Here is a 19,691-nt window from a genome sequence, read left to right on the forward strand (position 1 = left end):
TGACATTTGGTACAAAATAGGCAAAGCTGTTGTAGTTTAAAAGTACTAAGGCCCGACCACGCAGACTGATATCAGTCTCCAATAACGTTTGAATTAATTCGTTACCGTAAATAACACCTACAATCACGGACATAATTTGTACAGACTGTTGGACACATCTAAAGCAGCTGGGCAAAATGCTTCCATAATCAATTACACACCGTCGAAAATCATGGAAGAAAGAACAAAGTCAACTCACCGACACCCGTTTTCACTGATGGGTTTGTTATGAATCAGCTGTCTATTTTATTCTTATAGATATATAGGCCTGAATGAGTGCATGTTGTGCATACAGTAAAATGTAATAAAATATGTATAAAATGACCATACAGTGCAACATTTTCAATTTCATTAAGTGCTCCCTAAAGTCCAAGTTTTATGGGACACCCGGTCACACAATTCACAGGTCCAAAAGCATTTGAATTATGCTGTTCAGATTGTATTCGTTTTGAATGGTTAGAGTTGTTTCTATTTGTTTATATACATACAACAATTTAAATGAAAATGTTTAATAGCATTCTTTTTCATAACAAACCAATGCATTTTAAATACATTGTGGTTAAGGTAGTTTATGATTTCATTTAATAATTGTATTAGAATTGTTTTAACACCAATCATAGTCAAACTATCGCAAACTGTTTGACTTGAGAAAATGCAAAACATATTTTATTAAAGAGCAATTTGGGAGCCAAAAGAGCCGGCTCTTTTTGATGAGCTGAGCTGAACGAGCCGGCTCACAGGAAAGAGCCCTAATGCCCATCACTAATTGCTTCCTTTACTATTTCCTATTCTATTTTTTTTTTAAATCGAAATCTTATATAACAAAATGTACTACACTATCATACGCAGCTCACCTGAGTAAAAAACAGACCATGGTACCAAAATATTTTAGCGCAAAGTTTTTACAAAATAGAACATCGCGAGGTCTGTCCTCCAGGTTGCGGGTTCTAGTGATATCTCGCGGTACCTGTGTGCGTTAATTTAGCTTCATTCCACCACGGAGAAGCCAGTTGAAGGTGTCGGTTACAGCTCGAGTGGATTCTTTAATTTGCGATCACGTCAAAACTTTCTGGAAGGAACGTTTATTTACAAATATATTTGTTTTATTGGCTGGAAAGACGTGAAGTTAACTACATATTTCGTACTGGAATATAGGTCGAATTCTGTGATCTAACGTTACAAAGAAACTAGCTAGCGTGCTAACAAAGAAAATCCTTTCTCTTGACAAATAATCCTCACTATTCTCTTTAGTTATGAGTCATGTGGTCGTCGATAATCCACACGGTCTAGATCAGCAGGTGAGTGTTTACATATTTTGTTCATTTATTTAATAAAATCGAAACTTTCAATTGTGAAGTTTGGGCAGTTAGGAGAACACCCCGTTAACTAGCAAAGCGTATGCTAAGCTAACATGCTAATGTGGTTCGTAGCCTAGCTAACTGCGTGGATGTGGCTGGTAAAATGGTGGTTGGTGGTGTGTCGCCGGTGAAATTATATGGTCATGGCGGAGCTAGGGAACGCTGCCTAACAGTTTTAAGTTCTGATCAGACAACTTATTGATTTTGTCCCTGTAATATTTTGAACATTGTAGTGTTTTTTTATGGCATAGTAACTAGCAAGAGGTCTTTAAATATATTGTTAATGTCTTATTCATATTATTTACCCGGCTGAAGACGCTAGCTAGCTAACATTACACGTGACACAGGCCGGTATCGATTGCGCAGTTAGCGAAATATTTTACGGCAATCGTATCCAGGCTTTGTCAGGCCTAACAGTTATCTACAGTATCTACACCGCCAACTAACTCCCGATTATATATTGAGTAATCTAGCAATTATATTCGTTTGGCTAGATTGATGAATTGTTGCCGGCCGGTAAAAGTAACTGTTGAGACTTGAAACGTGGCGCAGGAAATAACTATTTCTTGTACTGTCTTTAGTTACGCAAACGGGAGCCTAACTACTCTGACAACTCATCGAAGTATGGAAGTGTTATTATCAAAACCTTGATGCTTAAGGGTGTGGGTTCCCTAAAATGAACATTGCCTTTTGTCTACGCCAAGACAGACTTAAAACGTGTGTATTGGTGATGCTAGTGGTAGACACGGGCTAAAGAAACAACGCGTACTTTGTTTCGTGCTCACGGGCCTGCTCACTAGTTATTACAATTTGTGTTTCAGAACAATTCACCAAAATTCATGGCCGAAAATGAGCAAAACAATGGCCATGTCTATAAAAACACACGGGCACTTTTAATGTAAACGACTGGAATGTCCTATCAACATTTTCACTTTCACAAAAACCTGCATATTTAAATGAATAATATTCAACTTGGTAGTTGGCACCGTTGATGATTGAAAAACATTCGCATTCAATCATGTTTTCTTAAGACCTTAGTGATTTAGTGTGCCTGAAACAACTGCCCTTACTGAAATTTGACTGCTGGTCCCAACTCCTAAACGCTTGATCTTTCAAGGTACAAATTACTTTACATCTTTGCATTCTAGATTTAGTTAATGTATGTGGTTTTGGCAGCAACGTCTGTAAAGTTTCTGAAAACAACATCATGAAGGCCAAGAACTCGCGCATCATGGATGTCTACGTCAAAACCACTTACCAAACAGGCTTATATATATATATATGCCACCTCAGCAAAAGGGGAAAAAGTAACATTTTAACCAAACATAATTAAGAGTTGCGCAAAGCGCTTTACTTCCACTGTACATGAGTCATTTGGTGGGGTACAACACATTTCCAGTGTGTACTTTGTGCTGCTGCTGTGTCGGGCTGTCTGCCCGTGCTGTGCAGCCTGTGGTGCCAGACTGTTCTGGGGACGAAACTATTCACTTGAGTGCATCACTTACTGTAGCTGTGCCGGCACTGCTGTAGCCCAGTGGGGTGCTAAAATATAAAATTCTAGAAACCCTATGCACAACCACATGTAACTCTCAATATTTACAGTTAAAGTCCTTGTTTTTTCAGTCCGTATGAGTTTAATCTGGAACAGATGGCAATAAGAATTCACGCTGTAAGATTAACAATGAACCAAGTGGAAGACGCAGTCACCACAGTAACCTCCTGCCTTTTAATGGTCTCTTAAACATTTGCCAACGGTAGGATATTTTGGTTAAGAGGCTGCTAACAATTGTGGATTTAAGGGGAACAAATGTAGTGAAATTATCTTTAGGTTCTGCTGGGTTACATTTCTGCAACTATTAATGGAGGCTTTTTTCTAACCTTATTCAGGAGTAAATGTCTATATTCATAGTTACCCCTTTAATGGATGTTCATTTAACAATTTGTCATCAATAAGGCACCTAAAGATAAGTAACCCCCCAGTCTTTAATGTTAATATGGAATAGTACCACCACAAACTAACTTATGTGAATGTGTGCTTCCTTGTTTTGCTAATAGGACTTAGAAGCATTTCAATTGAACAATCATTTTCTCCTACACTTAACCCCAAAACCCAAATGTTTACTTCACATCCAATTCTAACTTTAACTTTTAAACCTAATTATAACCCTAATTTAAATCATAATCCCAAAAGGGCTTCTTTTTACCAGTGAAGACGGAGTTTTACTGCTCAGAAATGCACTCACTTAAAGGATTATTAGGAACTCCTGTTCAATTTCTCATTAATGCAATTATTTAATGAACCAATCACATGGCAGTTGCTTCAATGCATTTAGGGATGTGGTCCTGGTCAAGACAATCTCCTGAACTCTAAACTGAATGTCAGAATGGGAAAGAAAGGTGATTTAAGCAATTTTGCTCACGAGCTCACCAAAATTGGACAGTTGAAGACTGGAAGAATGTTGCCTGGTCTGAGTCTCGATTTCTGTTGAGACATTCAGATGGTAGAGTCAGAATTTGGCGTAAACAGAGTGAGAACATGGATCCATCATGCCTTGTTACCACTGTGCAGGCTGGTGGTGGTGGTGTAATGGTGTGGGGGATGTTTTCTTGGCACACTTTGGGCCCCTTAGTGCCAATTGGGCATTGTTTAAATGTCACGGCCTACCTGAGCATTGTTTCTGACCGTGTCCATCCCTTTATGACCACCATGTACCCATCCTCTGATGGCTACTTCCAGCAGGAGAATGCACCATGTCACAAAGCTCGAATAATTTCAAATTGGTTTCTTGAACATGATAATGAGTTCACTGTACTGAAATGGCCCCCATGGTCACCAGATCTCAACCCAATAGAGCATCTTTGGGATGTGGTGGAACGGGAGCTTCGTGCCCTGGATGTGCGTCCCACAAATCTCCAACTGCAAGATGCTATCCTATCAATATGGGCCAACATTTCTAAAGAATGCTTTCAGCACCTTGTTGAATCAATGCCACGTAGAATTAAGGCAGTTCTGAAGGCGAAAGGGGGTCAAACACAGTTAGTATGGTGTTCCTTAAAATCCTTTTATCAGTAGCCTACTTAATATCTCTAAAAACCAGTTATCTCACAGTGTGTCATTATTTCCAGGGTGGTGGTTCTGAACACACAAAGCTTTGCGATGTCTGAGTAAATTCTGTTTTTGAAAGTTAACACCAGATGTAAGGTTAGTGTTTACTCAATTGTGCTCTTCCCTAGTTGTCACCCCTGCAAGAATTAAATGAAAACAAGGCTGTGGTCCTCCTGGTGAGCACCTTCAAGACTCTGAAAAGCTCCAAGTGTGTGTGCTGCGTGGGGCGTGTAGTCTAAAACGGTGTCAGGCCTTCGCTGAAGTGGAAAGCGGCTTGTAGCCCTGAATTATCCTTATGATTGGGCTTAAACTTTATTTTTCTTTTTCTTCAGCTGGCTGGCCTAGACTTGAACTCTGACGGACAGGGAGGAGGTACCGGCAGTAAGTATTCACATAAATGTAGTTTAGCATCTGATGGTGGTTCTCTTGGAGCACAGATATGGATGTAATCAATAATTTTCCAGTGGCTGCACACAGTGCCAAAAGATTTTAGTAATTTAACTTACTGGGAAACAGTTGGTGTTAATTGCCTTGCTCTAAGGCACAAAACCAGATACTTTTTCAGTGTTGCTTGTTCTCTCATCCTCATTGACAGCTTTAACACCCAGCTCACTTCTCCATGTGAAGAATTGATTGTCATAACTTTCGTACTTTTCCTAGGGCGTTACATTCCACCTCACTTGAGGAACAAAGAGGTGTCCAAAAACGGTAAGTTTTCTGTCGTCACAGACTAAATCACACACCAGAAATCCACACTCGCTGACATTACCACAGTCCTTGGACTCAACACCTGTTCAATGTACAAGGATTCTACCACCAATACTATACACATTCCTGGGGCTGGTCTGTCCTAAGTTTGGACCAGATAACTTATGTCTTTTAATACGGAAAGGTGTTCACTACTTCTAGCCTTGGTTTAGAATGTTTTGGGTGTTTCAAATGCGCGGGGATCGCCGTACCAAAAAATGCAGATTGTCCTTGACCAGACATTAACACATTAGTGACAGTTAAGATTTTTATTTTTTTACTTCCATACTCCTGGGAAACTAATTTCGTGCTCATTTCTAGTTGCCATGGCAAGAGAGACTGATGTTTCCAGGGCAGAGTTTTGTACTGGGAAAACAACCTACATTCTGTCACTGTCTCTGCAGGATAGATGGCCACGCTTCACACAGAACCCTTAGTCCACAGATCAGTACTGCCACCGTTCCATTCACTTGATAATCGATGAAGTATTCCATCTCCATGTGTGATATTCCCCTAATAGTGGTTCCCGTTTATGTGCGTACGCCAGCTGAGCGTTAATAACTAAAACCAAAAACATCAAGGCGGAAGACTAAACTATTTAACCCGGGGAAAGTACGTATAAAACAAACGTTGACTGCTCTTTCTTGAACCAGACCCATTTCAGCTGTCAGGTCACACACGTTAATGACCAGCATAGGCTACAGTCAGAGTCCGTGCTAATCCAGAGTGCCAATTGAATGGGTGCTGCGTGCATTCAAATTGGGATGCAGGGAATTGTACTGAAATGTAGGCAAATATTATTTTATGGTCTTCAGGGAAACACTAGTCAGTCTAAGTTTCTAAAAGTCCAAACAATTAACATGCAGAGGATGTCGGATTATGTTACATGCCACTTAATTTGGGCTGAAACTCAAGGCAAAAGTAGTGAAACAACTCCACACTACCAGGTCAGTGGGAGAACTCAGAATGACACTTGAGCGTTTCTGAGGAATAGAAAACTACAGACAGTTGTCAACCTGACGGTCTAGTAATTCCTGTGTTTGTTGGCCTGTTGTCGATACTGGCATGTTAAGTTAGTGCAGCTTTTATAGTAGGTACTATCGCTGGCCTTAATTAGGGTGTCATTGCCAGACTACAGACGTTAACCAGTTGTTAGCATTGCAATCAGAGCTATTAAATTTTGGGCCTGAACGGCCAAAATACCAAGAGTTTGTTTTACGAAACGTTTTATTGCAATCAACTAATGTTCCGGTTCTGAATCACTCATGAAATACCAGCAATTCCTTGCTCTTAAGATAACTGGCCGTGTTAATAAAAATGAATACTTGACTTAAAAGGAAATCGTAGGCCTCCTGCCATCTTAACCAAAGGCCCTTTAGGATTGCTGGAGTTGAACCTTTACCAGTCATGCTGCCCGATGAAGTAAAACACATCGCAATCTAAGTCAGTGTCCAAAACAATGAGTTAGCCTGCCTAGCACTGACTAATTAATGCTAAATGTCTGACTCACACCATGACTCACTAAGCATTGTTAAATCATACACGTCAGCGACAGACTAAACATTTATCACGGCAACCAGTTTGTCTTGGGTTAGTCATCTCACACTGTGACAATTTATTTGTATCTTTTGTTCCACAACAGAGAATGCTTATTCCTCTGGTAGACAGTACGGTTATTCTGTACCACCACCAGTAAACTTCTGTAAGTCCCACCTGCCTGCTCTATGCTGAGGACACCTTGCATTATTAGACGCATGTAATGGCCTTTTACACACCAGCAGCACCAATGTGGGGGCTTCCCGGTATAAACAGATTCTGTTCAGTGCATCGTTTGGCCTGTGTCACCTGTTTCTTGTCATTTAAAACTCTCTGTGGTAATGATCTGACAAGGTGCATTGGCGCCCACTTGAGCTGAATCTGTGTATCTGGAGTCCAGTTTAAAGGTGCCTAGACCTTGGAAAGCCAATACAACACCCAGCTTCACAACATGATTGATTATTGTGCTTTTCTCTGCTGGTTTGGCTGAGATGCTTCAAAATTGTATTGGAGAGCAGGAAATATGATACCCGCAGCTGCCATCTGGGCATATTCTTTATTTTTTTTGCTGACATTGCAGCACATCTGATTTTAACACATCTTATCAAAGCCGCTTTCAGTAATAACCTAGCAGTATTGGTTTGCTTGCATTTTTCTTGGTTCTGTGTGTGTGTGTGTGTGTGTGTGTGTGTGTGTGTGTGTGTTTTGGGATGTGCTGAATGTATCTTACACCTACTATAACCCACTTTTATATTTACTGAAACATCAATACTTTTATAATATGATGTCCCTGAAAGTTTTTCCTAAGCAGTACCATCAGACATGGCAGCCTGAAGGCCACCAAAGACACAGAAATAGCTATCCACCTGGATGGGATGACGGTATGACTGCTAACTATTAGAGGAGAGTCGACCTGCGCTCTTTTTCCATCAACGGGCATGTAGAAGTCTGGTTTCACAGCCTCCTTCCCCTTGTACCTTGGCTTAGGTAACCCAAGACTGGCCTCTCAGGAGCCTGTCTCTCACCACTTCCACGGTGGGAGCTGCTCTGACAGCTGGGGTATGCCTGGTTCGTCCTGCATGACGCATATTACCCATGGAAAACAACACCCCCCCCCCCCCCCCCCCCTGCCAAATTGAATAGGCAGTCACTTGAGATTATGCGGCCACAGGCTGGCGTCTGGGCTTGGTCTGGTAGTTGACATTTAGTGCATGTTTTCCTGCGCGAGCGTGTGCTCAGAGTTATCGTTGGGTGCGTTTGCTATTGGAGCTGCTGGACGCTAACGTCCTCAAGTTTAAGGGATAATTCCTGTAGGATCTGTAATGCTTCGGGGAAACCCGGAGACTCGCTGTGTGACGCCTGCTTGCGGCCTGCAGCCGCGGACGGTGAGGGGATTGTTTTTTTCCTCTTCCGTCTTCATTTGGCATGCTGTGTTAACTGCACTGTTTGGACAGAGCCGGCGTGCGGGTTGGAAACGCGGCCCTAACCACGCCCGTTTCCGGTAGTCCTGTTGTGCGTAGAGTAGCCTCATGTAGCAACGCATCCGTTCTCCGTGTTAGTGCATCCCGATGCAGTTTTCGTCCAAGGACTGGGCTTCGTGGAACACGTTTCGGGGGACTCCTTGCCTCTTGTCCGAGATGAAACCTGCCGATTTGTTGTTCCTTAGCGTTGCCTCTGAACGTCCTCTTTCGATCCTGCAGAATATGGCTACTGGCTAGCGCTGTTTGCGACACGGCCCAGGGTTATTTAGTGTGTTTGTGGACCGCCTGAGGACCCGTGGGTTGGTGTGAAAGATGCATCACACCGGACATCTAGGCGCAGCTGTCTGTGTTATCTGGAGCCTCAACGACCCGACGGTACCGTGACCGTGGTTGGGGTCTGCTCCAGTGACAGACATTTCAGTTTTCCTTAATGCTTTTCTATCAAGTATTTTGATTTGGACGAGTTTGTGAACTGACCGGACCCTGCCCTGGGTGTGTCTATTGGGACTGTTGGTCTGACTGCGTTGGTGTCGGCTGAGCTGTCCAATCTGTCATCCGTAGTGACCCAATGCACCTGGCCGTGTGTAGCGATGGGCAGGTTGCCATGGTAAATGGAACCCCCCCTCCCCCCAGCCAGAGGTCTGAGCTTGTGTGAAAGAGCGTAACCAATTAAATTGTTTTGGGAATAATTTGGAGGAAGTGTTCTGGTATTGTCCCTTGGATTCCTTGTGTTTTCTGCATCCCGCTGCTTCTAGTCATGAACAAGTTTAGGCTTCGTTCTCTGGCTGTCATGGGTCCTTTTGATCAATTGACCCTAGTGTTGCTGATGTTTAATTTGCCTTTTGGTAGAGGGTGATGGGCCTCTGGGTCCAGCCTATGCTCTTGGATGTTTGACATGACAACCCCATAGAACACACTCCGGCTCAGTCTTATCCTCCCTCTCTCCCCCACCCCCCTCCCCTCCCCACGCGAAGACTCTTCGGGCGGATGGGAAAGCGGACGCAGCAACGGCTTTGCCAACGGTTACCATGACAACCGCAATGGGGGCTTCGGGGGACGCAGTGGGCCTCCCCGAAATGACAGAGGTGGGCGTGGCAGCTACCGCAGTAACACCATGGGTGGCCCCCCGTTTAATCAGCCAGTGCACGCCGCAGGTGGGGAAACCTACTGTGCCAAATTATGTTCTTAATAATCCATAATACCAATGGCCAAATATTAGGAGTAGGTAGGTGTTGTGCTGTAGATCTGGTCCTCTAGATCCTACCCTGCATAAAGACTAATATTTTACTCGGTAATGCTAGTGATTACTGGCTACTAATGGTGGATCACAACTTCAGAGGCACCAGCGATAGTAATTATGTAATACCTAATGCACATCGGAACGATTCATTTACAACACTTACAGGTTTACAATTGATTGATCACACGTGCAGATAATACTGAATGGACAAATTGAAAATGTCTGCTGAGCCCATCTAACCCTATTTTCCAGTAATTCAATCAAACCTATTAAAATAAAATAGCTGCTTGCTTCCCAAACGGTAATGTTGATCGCGGTAGGTAATTCCTGCCTGTGTGAAAGCACAGGCTGCTGCCTGTTACTCACTGAGCTATGCACTCTCCCTCGCCAGGGTTTGGTGGGCAGGACAGTGGAGGCTGGGGCGGGGCTCCCAGGCAAGACGCAGCCTATAACAGCTTTGGAGGGAGGGGAAAGTCATCCTTCTACAACGACCGTGGGTCATCGGGTGGCAGAGGAAGGCAAGTACCCGCTCAGCGTGTGCTTGTGTTGAGCCGTGTGCTTGTGTTGAGCCGTGTGCTTGTGTTGAGCCGTGTGCTTGTGTTGAGCCGTGTGCTTGTGTTGAGCCGTGTGCTTGTGTTGAGCCGTGTGCTTGTGTTGAGCCGTGTGCTTGTGTCCGCTGCAGTTATCAACGTGGAGGTTATGGCGGTGGAGGCAACAGCCGCTGGCAGGAAGACTCCAGGGAGGACGAGGACTGGTCCAAACCCAGCCCCCCCAATGAACGCCTGGAAGCGTGAGTGTCAACAGTAACCTTCATATTAATCCACCTCTGCTGCAGAACTTGCACCTGTTCTGTTACTGTGGAGAAGTTCTGGAAAGTCCTATGCGCTGTTGCTGCAAGTCTGTTGTCCGACGCTCCTTTTTGTGCCCTCTCCCATCACCCAGGGAGCTGTTCTCAAGCGGCAACACCGGTATAAACTTTGAGAAATACGATGACATTCCTGTGGAGGCCACAGGAACCAACTGTCCACCACACATCGACAGTGTAAGGCCCCTACTGCTGTCACTGTCACCTGTTCCATGTGAATCAGCATCCCGTTGGCAAGAAGCTAACAGGCATGGAAGTGGCCCTAAACGAAGTGCCCCTGTTTGTCTGTTTCAGTTCCACGATCTGGATATGGGTGAGATCATTATGAGCAACATTGCCCTGACCCACTACTCACGCCCCACCCCGGTCCAGAAGTACGCCATCCCTGTCATCAAGTCCAAGAGGGACCTCATGGCCTGCGCTCAGACTGGTAAGGGATTTGATTAAGAAGCTATTGGCTACTTTAAATGGAGAGATGGTAGAGGAAAGTCGTGCTGTAGTAACTCGAGTACCTATTGTGGATAGGCCAAGTATACCCCCGAGTACCTAATAACCCTGATTGAATGGGGTGTTGATTTGGTGTTGATTGCTTACGTTACAAACTGTACCAAGTAATATTATCGAATTGAATGTTTTGGGATTTCCATCCATATTTCCATCGCTTGACATCTTTCAAACCAGCCAAGATGAGTGACTGTTGAGTTTGTCTCGGTTCCTTCCTTTAGGCTCGGGTAAGACTGCAGCCTTCCTGGTGCCGGTGCTGAGTCAGATCTATACACAGGGACCGGGTGATGCCTCGGCAGCTGCCAAAAACGGACAGGTATGACCCGCGCGTGCACGCCAAAGATCAGCCTGCTGTGTCGATGTTCCCCAGCGATCTGGAGTTGATCAAGTTGCACCCCTGACTCGTGATCTATACTGTGCCGAGGTTGACCCCTGCTCTTGTCTTCCAACACAGGACAGCGGTAAATATGGTCGTCGTAAGCAGTACCCCCTCTCCCTGGTCCTGGCCCCCACCAGAGAACTGGCCCTGCAGATCTATGAGGAGTCCAGGAAGGTATGGGCTTCTACTCCACCCACAGACACGATGGATTGATAGGGGATGATCTTGTGGTGGCACCAGTGGAGTAGATTCTCCTTGTAGAGCCTAAGCAAGACGGACCTGTTTGCTCGTTTTGAACTTGTTTATAACAGATTGCTGCTGGAATATGATGGCCTTGTTTATTGGCATGCTCGCACACACATTCCTATCTGTCACAGTGTGTATGATAAGAGGTAGGAGTGCCAAAACTCCCACTGCTGTGTCTTCAGTGCCAGAATATTTCTGTTTCTATTCTCAATCACTGGTACAATCTAATATATTCATCCAAGTTTGTTACATTTGTATTTTGTAGTCAACTGTGGCACTAGGTTGTTAATTTCCCCCCTTGATTGGACTGATAAATGAGAGGTTTATACTTAACAGTGGGTGTTACTAGCTAGTGTTCTCAACGGACCTGATCTGTTTCCTTGTAGTTTGCGTATCGCTCACGCGTCCGTCCCTGCGTGGTGTATGGTGGGGCAGATATCGGCCAACAGATCAGAGACCTGGAACGAGGCTGCCACCTGCTGGTGGCCACACCTGGGCGCCTGGTGGACATGATGGAAAGGGGCAAGATCGGCCTCGACTACTGCAAGTGAGTCAGGCATACGCTAGTGCTACCGGGGGGGGATGGCGCTAACGCTAGTGCTACCGGGGGGGATGGCGCTAACGCTAGTGCTAATACAAGTGTTGCATTTGAGTATTTCTTTTTAAATCAAGCGGTCTGTTATCCTTGTTAGCTACCTGGTGCTGGACGAAGCTGACAGGATGTTGGACATGGGCTTTGAGCCCCAGATCCGACGCATCGTGGAGCAGGATACAATGCCACCCAAAGGCATCCGCCAGACTATGATGTTTAGTGCCACCTTTCCCAAGGAGATTCAGGTATGCCGCAATACACACATCAGAGACTTTCTTTAAAAAAGAAAATGTGCCTGTTTCTGATGCCGTTTGTGTTTTTCTCTCACTATGCAGATGCTTGCCCGTGACTTCCTGGAGGACTACATCTTCCTTGCCGTCGGCCGTGTCGGCTCCACCTCTGAAAACATCACCCAAAAAGTGGTTTGGGTGGAGGAGGGGGACAAAAGGTCCTTCCTGCTGGACCTGCTCAATGCAACAGGTAAGGAACTCACAGATGGATATTATTCCAGTGTTCTTTTGTTGAAGTTGCTATTCAGTGGCAATTGACCACACTGAATAAATGGCCTTAAGAAATGTAATTTTAATTGAATGTTGAATAAAATAAAAATGTATCAAACCTAGAATGGCGGCTTAATAATCGAACCATTTTAAAGCTAAGCCTTTGGTTCTTTAACCTCATCAGGTAGCTAGTTCTAACAAGTAGCCTATTAGCAAACATTTGGTTTGATGAAAAAAGGCAAATGGATGAAAAAAGATTCCCACTAAATTCTTCTTACTAATAAAATGTATATATAAATGTCATGTGACTAAGACTATGACTAGACCATGTATTTTTTTATTTCAACTTAACTTGACTAAATCTGAAAGGTTGCCAAAATCAACACATGCTTTATTGCCTCACATTCACACCCACATCTCCTTCATACACACAACCTTATGGATATATTCAACTGTTTGACACTTCCTGAGGTTTTATGAGGGGACATTGTTAGCCTTTTCCATTGCCCCCACCCAACAGTTAGTCTTAAATTGCCCTTTAGGCCCATTCACATTGATGTCTCTTAAAGCTAGTTGCTGTGATGAACACCCATTGTTCTCTCTTTTGGAACGGAGGGTGGTTGATGGGAAAGAGCTAGTGATCGTCCTACATGTTAAGAGCTGTTACTTTACACTGCATTTTGGTTTACTGTACTGGGCGGTTTGGTTCCATCTAGTCATTCCCAGTGATGCTCCTGATGTTCAGGAGGCTGCAGTGACACCCGGTAAGTATTTCTTATGATACTATCACCCCCAGTCTGACCCTGCCAACTGGCATACATCACATCCCACTCCTCGTTCTCCCCTCACCTTCCCACATCCCTCTCTCCTTTAAGCATTTTGTCAAATGGCTTCAGGCCTGGAGATGGTTCTTACACTCTCAGGGACTGGTGAATCCTAAGGGGGGCGGGGGGTCTTTAGACACATCTCTGTAGAAATGGCCGGGGTAGGCTGTAGGTCGGGCCGGCACTGTCTCTCTGCGGTATGGTCTGGTGAGAACCCACTGGGTGTTTCTATCTTAAGACAAAGCCATTCCTTTGTGTTAAATGTTACCAGACGGCGATGTGTGTGTGGGGGGGGGTGTTTGTCTTCAGTCCTACGGTAAACCACACTCACTACTTCCCATGCATTGACTTCCAGTTGAATGTAGCGCCCATAACTACAATGTGTCCCAAGCAATTTGAATGGGTGCTTTCACCGTCCTATGGCCCTCCTGTTTCTCCATTGCCACTTAAGGAAATGGTGAAACTCCAGGGCCAGGTGTGTTCCCGTCACCATGCCGACTAGGCCCTTGGCGTATGCTGTGCATGTAGGCATCAAGCCCTGTTGTGGTACTCCAGGTGGTCCTTGAGGTGTGTACTCCTCCCCTGGGAGGTTTTTCTCTGCTGGGACTGTCTCGCCTGGTGAATGTGGTTCTTCATGCTCACCTATATGGAAATCAGTGAAATCAGCCGTTACTCCGAGGCTGGCAGGCATTATGCCCGCTGGGTTTGCGTCATGTTTCCCTGCCAACCTTGTTACAGTATATTGCCCACTTGGCCTCTTACTGATTGCTGCTGCTCTGTCAACAGGGTGACCCCACCCCCTCTCCGACCCCGCCGCTGCCTCTCCACACCCTGCATTCAGTTTCACTGTCAAACCTTTACTTTGATGGCAGATTCATTAAGTTGTTTTGACACCAGCTGTTTGGTTGTGCCATTCCCAATGGCTGTCAGGAGGTTCAGTTGTGGTATTGGAGTGTCATTATGACCCAAGGAAATTTGGTATTTTGGTATAAATTCTCAAAACTGAACCTATTGAAAACCATCCTCCTTTCCAGTATACTTAGTCTCCAGTTTGTTTTTGCTCCATGGTGACATCAGTCGCACGTCCAGCCCCCCCGCTCTGTTAGTGCCGTGTCGTATTTCAGTTCCTGCTCCCATCACCCCACACAAGTCTTTATCCCTGTCATTCCCTGGGGGCCAACCTCTCAACCTCTGTCCCTGTCTAGGTAAAGAGTCTCTAACCCTGGTGTTTGTTGAGACGAAGAAGGGAGCAGACGCCCTGGAGGACTTTCTGTACCGCGAAGGCTATGCCTGCACCAGTATCCACGGTGACCGCTCACAGAGAGACCGAGAGGAGGCATTAAATCACTTCCGCTCTGGGCGCTGCCCGATCCTGGTGGCCACTGCGGTATGGAAGCCCTTATCTACATTCTGTCGACACAAGTTGTGATCCACTGCTCTGTCTCCTCCAGAAGTTAGAGTAGCGGTGCTACTACCCAGGTCCTCCCCCCCCCCCCTTTTTCTCTGTGACTCATGGCCTTGGGTGTGTTTTGACTTCCAGGTGGCTGCCCGTGGTTTGGACATCTCCAACGTCAAGCATGTAATCAACTTTGACCTACCCAGCGACATCGAGGAATACGTCCACCGTATTGGTCGTACAGGCCGAGTGGGAAACCTGGGTGAGTGAGGCGATTGGTTGATGGAAGCAAACCGTCGATGGCTCAATGTTGAGTACACGGGGGTCGTGGGTAGGATTCTTTTTAACCAGTTCAACACCAGGGTTGACTACATATGGACAGGCAGTGGAAAAGGTTTCTTTTACGATGGAAAAACAGTGCAACTAGTCTGCTTGAGTTTTCTAGGTGCGCCGCCAGTTAGATTTTCTTCAGACGTCTGAGTTGTTTGTGGAGGCTCCAAGTCAGTGATGAACCAAGATGAGTTGAGAACAGCTATACTGTATGTGACTAGAAAAATGGAGTTCCTGATTTAAACTACCAATCAATATCATTTTGGTTTTCTTTTGACCAGTCATCAGCATTGGTTTGCCAGTTTGCTTGTGCTTATCTAGATTAGTGAAGTCCAGCGCTCCTAGATAGTGACATGTCCTTTCATGTTACCTGGAGACCCCAGCGCCGTTGAATATGGGGTGGTGTTTGTCTTTCAACTTTTCAAAGAACCGTAACTTGTTCTTTCCACTGCGTAACACAGAGAGGAGTGTCGAACCCGGTCTTCTTTGTTTTGTAGGTCTGGCCACATCGTTCTTCAACGACAAAAACAGCAACATCACCAAAGACCTGCTGGACATCCTGGTGGAGGCCAAGCAGGAGGTTCCTTCCTGGTTGGAAAGCCTGGGCTATGAGAACCCCCACAAGGGCAACACGGGACGTGGACGCTCCAAGAGGTAAGAGCCGGGCCCCTTCAGGAAGAAGTACTGACAACGCTGTACACCACCTGCCGTTTCTGTGCATGACAACTCTTCTGTCTTGGCCAGGTTCTCCTCTGGTGGATTCGGTGCCAGGGATTATCGTCAGACGCCCGGCGGCGGCGGCTTCGGGAGTGGCAGCGGGCGCGGTGGGGCACGCACTGGAGGCCACGGCGGCGGAGGAGGGAGCAGAGGCGGTTTTGGTGGAGGTAAGCACCTGGGCCTTGTTGGGGACATCTTAGGAAATAACTGCAGAGATCGTCCCTCCCCACAATGGAATGGTGTCTCAGGAATGTGAGTTCTGACCCTTGACCTCTCTATTACCCAGGTGGCTTTGGAGGCGGAAACTTCTATGGCGGCAATGACGCCGGCTACGGTGGCAACTACAGCCACTCCAGTAGTGGAACAGACTGGTGGGGCAACTAGTCACCATAGCTACCTGGCCGCCACGCCAACCGAACCCATCTCCTCATGGAAACCACATGTTGACTGCGCCAGACTTAAATGACCCCCCTCACCCTCCCCCCTCACCCAGCCCTGTGTAGTTTCACTGACACACAGTACATTACACACATGGTGATTTTCTGCCCCTTCGCCTCTCCCATGTGGAGTGCAACGCAAACGCGAAGGCTAAACCAGTGCGGTGCCAATCCGCTGGGCAAGAGCAGGGATTTGCACACCTTTTTTTTTTTAGATTGTAAGTGTGTGCAGGTACGGATGCTGACGTGAATGGTCAGACTTAGCAACTCAGACCGTCGTTGTCGAACACAGCAAATCCTTTATTTTTTTATTTTTATTTGTACAAACAAACTAAACAAGAATAACCTGAGGATCATTTGTATGTTAATGTACTGTGCCTTTTGAATTTAGACAGGAACAATTCTGTGTTGTCATTTCACCAAATGAATGTGGCCAAGAGCTCTAAATTATTGTTCAGTTTTTTTTTGTTTTTATTTGGTGAAAATAGAAGCATTGCAGAAAAACAAGCTTAAGTACTTAATCAAACCTTGGCAAACACTGGGGCATTGTGGCTCCCTCGAGTCATGAATCCATTTAAACTTTTCAAAATTGTTGCAGGGACATCATGTAGCCTTTGCTCGAGTTCAAACCCGAGTTCTAGACCGCTAACAACATCACTGTAGATTCCGATCTCCCTGGGCCGTTCTCGTAGTGTGGCTAATAGAACTGTATTCTAATCTTTAAGGGACGAAGAGTTCGATAACTTTTTTTCTTTTTTCGCTCACTCTATCCTGGATAGACGCCTCTACTAAGGATATGGTAGTCTTTGGAAAAGCCATTCCAGTTGTGATCTTTTAATTAACACAGTTGTTCAGCTCAGTGCTAACAAACGCACACTGGGGTTTAATTTGAACAACCCAAAAAACTCAATGTTGGAACTTGTTACTCCACATCGATTTAATTAACTTGACAGTGTTATGGCAGCTAGTAAGTTTCTTAACCCGCTAGCTAAAATAACTGGGCGGTGTCGTTTGTTTGTTTACTTAAACCAGAAACATTTAAAGAGCAGGCTTGTGGGTGTGGTATTGAGAAACTAATTTAGTTTTTCGATTTTAAGTGGAATGTTTCTTCTACAAACCTGTATCAAAACGAAATATGCCCGCCGTCTCTGAAGGGACGTTTCAAATGGCTGCATTAATGGACCACAGCGTCGGGGGTGGGGGGAGTGGGCGGAGCGTCTGGGGTGGGAGGGGGCACAGTGTGGCGCGGCGTTAACCCGTCTTAGCGTTGACCGTGCAGCCAAGCCGGTATTTACGCATGCTAGTGTTTTGTTTTTTGGTCAAGGAGATATAAGACAAATGAACTGAGTCGCAGGCTTAACTTAATAATAAAATAAAAAAAACGTTTTCTCTTTTCAAGCTGCGTTGGAGGCATGGTTCATCTATCAGACAGGCAGGGGGAGGTCCGTCACAATGGGGTTAACCAGTCACTATGGGGTTAACCAGTTGCTAAGGGTTTAACCAGTAAGAGTGGAGGGACTGTACGACAGGACAGATGTGCCCTGGGTTGGGTTGTGGGGTGAAGCTCAGGGGTCAGGGAGCAAGTTATCAGTGCACCTCCGTTGCTTTGGTTTCCATTGCTCCTTAATGTAGCTGTGGAAGTGGCCAAAGATGGGGACTATGGTCTCCTTCCTTATGGTACATACGTACTGTCGACTCCGTCAGGGGTTCATCTGCTTTAGATGTGTATAAAGCTCTGGTTCAGAATGGCCAGACGAGGCTTTTCCTCTCAGAGAGGAGCAGCCGATGTGAGGAGGAGAGCCGGGGTGTTTTGGCGATGTCCAATGGCCCCCGTGTTTCTCCTCAAGTGTGTCGTGCCTTTTGAAAACTTTTTTAAAATACATTGATGAACATAAGCTGACAGTGTTTGAGATCTTGGATTGAATGGTGCTACTTGAGTTTAGGTATGTAGGCCCTCTTTGTTGTCGTGCACATCAAGTTTTACAAAAGTTATTTTATTGCACATCTAGAGTTTTATATAAATGTCTTGAATACGTGTCCTTAAGCTTCCAAATATTGTGTGCGAGGAGATTGTGAAAAAACGCAGCTTGTTTACCAAGGGAGGGGTTCTCAACATTTAACCAGGATTTATTTGGGACCAGGGGGTTAAGCAGGGGGAATTTAGCCATTTGCACACAGATTTCTAGATTCTACTTTTGCTGCTAGTTTTGTGTAATTTATTAAGCATTTTTGAGAAATATTTATTTTTGTAAGCCTAAAAGTGATTCTTTGAAAGTTTCAAGAAACTTGACCAAAAGACAGTAACAAAAACACTGGCACTTGAATGTTGAATGTCACCTGTATGCGTGAATTTATATATTTCGGGGTAGTGTGAGCTTTTTAATGTTTAAGACATTGGACTCGGTCAACAATAATATCCACCGCTGTTTCAAGGCCTCAGTGCCCTGACATCTCTAAATATTAGATAGTCCAATTGGCCTTCAAAAAGAAAAATGGAATTTAAACATGCCAAGGTTTGGAATTAAAGTTCTCAAAAGAGCAAAAGCAAAATTTCCAAAACGTATCTGTGCAGAAGTGTTTGGGATTATCCAGTTGTGTGTGTTATATTACCTTTTTTTTTTTTTCAGTGAATGTCTGGCAAATGGCAATCTTAAAACAAAAACATGTGGTTTGTTCTCTATTGTTGCGATTGCATACATGGCACCTCTAGGGATGTGTTACCTCAGAGTATTGGGCAGGTCTCAGTTGCAGTTGTTTTCCACTGTAGCAGCACATTGAACTACTAGCCTGACCACAGACTTCCATCCCACAAGGCTACAAGCAACACTTGCTCAGTGCCCTGAGGAGAAATACCCAGAGCTCTTTAGATGTAGACTTTGCTTTCTGTACTAGCTTAGAGGCTAATGCACTGCATGGGGGAAAAGACTATGCGTGCGATTTATTGTATGATTTTACCAAAATAAAGTTTGAATGCGAAAATACCTTTTTATTATTAAAAAGCAAGCATGTTTTGAAGACTTGTTATACATGTAGGATTGCTGGACAGGTTATGACCTGGACTGACTAGAGAGGAGCAGCGAGTTGGAGATTTGTTAGGCTTCTGTTTCTTTGAAAACCAATAGATTTAAGTATTAAAACTATCCTTGTCAAAAATATTGTATTTCCTGTATGTCATTGTCAAATGTGTTTGTCAGGACATTTAGTCTCATATTATGCAAAGTAAAATGAGTATTGGTCGAGTTCAGGTGGTTTCATTGGTCCTTTCATGTTTTGGGCCATCCATTTTCATACATTCTAATCCATAAGGGTTTATTATGCAAATTCTCTGCTAAAATTGCATTGTTAAGTCTAGTTTATTTTAAATACCTTTTCTCCGTACCCAGAGATTATTTTC

General features: G+C 44.8%; 1 protein-coding gene across 8 annotated transcripts; it reads left to right on the forward strand.

Moving 5' to 3' along the window:
- Positions 1–1,022: 1,022 nt before the first annotated feature.
- Positions 1,023–19,278, forward strand: ddx3xa (DEAD-box helicase 3 X-linked a). Of its 8 annotated transcripts, none has more exons than XM_010889972.3 (22): positions 1,023–1,337; positions 4,836–4,884; positions 5,164–5,211; positions 6,893–6,952; positions 7,584–7,667; positions 7,774–7,845; positions 9,242–9,421; positions 9,899–10,025; positions 10,190–10,297; positions 10,450–10,549; positions 10,667–10,802; positions 11,098–11,192; positions 11,331–11,429; positions 11,888–12,048; positions 12,194–12,338; positions 12,429–12,573; positions 13,310–13,357; positions 14,623–14,804; positions 14,958–15,075; positions 15,641–15,797; positions 15,888–16,027; positions 16,147–19,278. In XM_010889972.3, exons 1-22 carry the CDS (start codon positions 1,293–1,295, stop codon positions 16,242–16,244), a joined length of 2,397 nt encoding a protein of 798 aa, XP_010888274.1. In that variant the 5' UTR covers positions 1,023–1,292; the 3' UTR covers positions 16,245–19,278. The 8 variants fall into 8 exon arrangements, with proteins under 8 accessions (XP_010888274.1, XP_010888276.1, XP_010888275.1 ...); XM_010889974.3 differs by having other exon boundaries at positions 9,242–9,352; XM_010889973.3 differs by lacking the exon at positions 13,310–13,357.
- Positions 19,279–19,691: the final 413 nt, after the last annotated feature.

The sequence above is a fragment of the Esox lucius genome, chromosome 20 (assembly GCF_011004845.1).
Source record: "Esox lucius isolate fEsoLuc1 chromosome 20, fEsoLuc1.pri, whole genome shotgun sequence".
In the NCBI taxonomy this organism is placed as follows: Eukaryota; Metazoa; Chordata; class Actinopteri; order Esociformes; family Esocidae; genus Esox; species Esox lucius.

Coding starts and splice junctions, on each gene's coding strand:
- ddx3xa (XM_010889972.3), top strand. CDS start 1,293: ATGAGTCATGTGGTCGTCGATAATCCACACGGTCTAGATCAGCAG. Junction 12,574..13,309: donor GGACCTGCTCAATGCAACAG/GTAAGGAACTCA, acceptor GGTTCCATCTAG/TCATTCCCAGTGATGCTCCT. Junction 15,798..15,887: donor GGACGTGGACGCTCCAAGAG/GTAAGAGCCGGG, acceptor TGTCTTGGCCAG/GTTCTCCTCTGGTGGATTCG.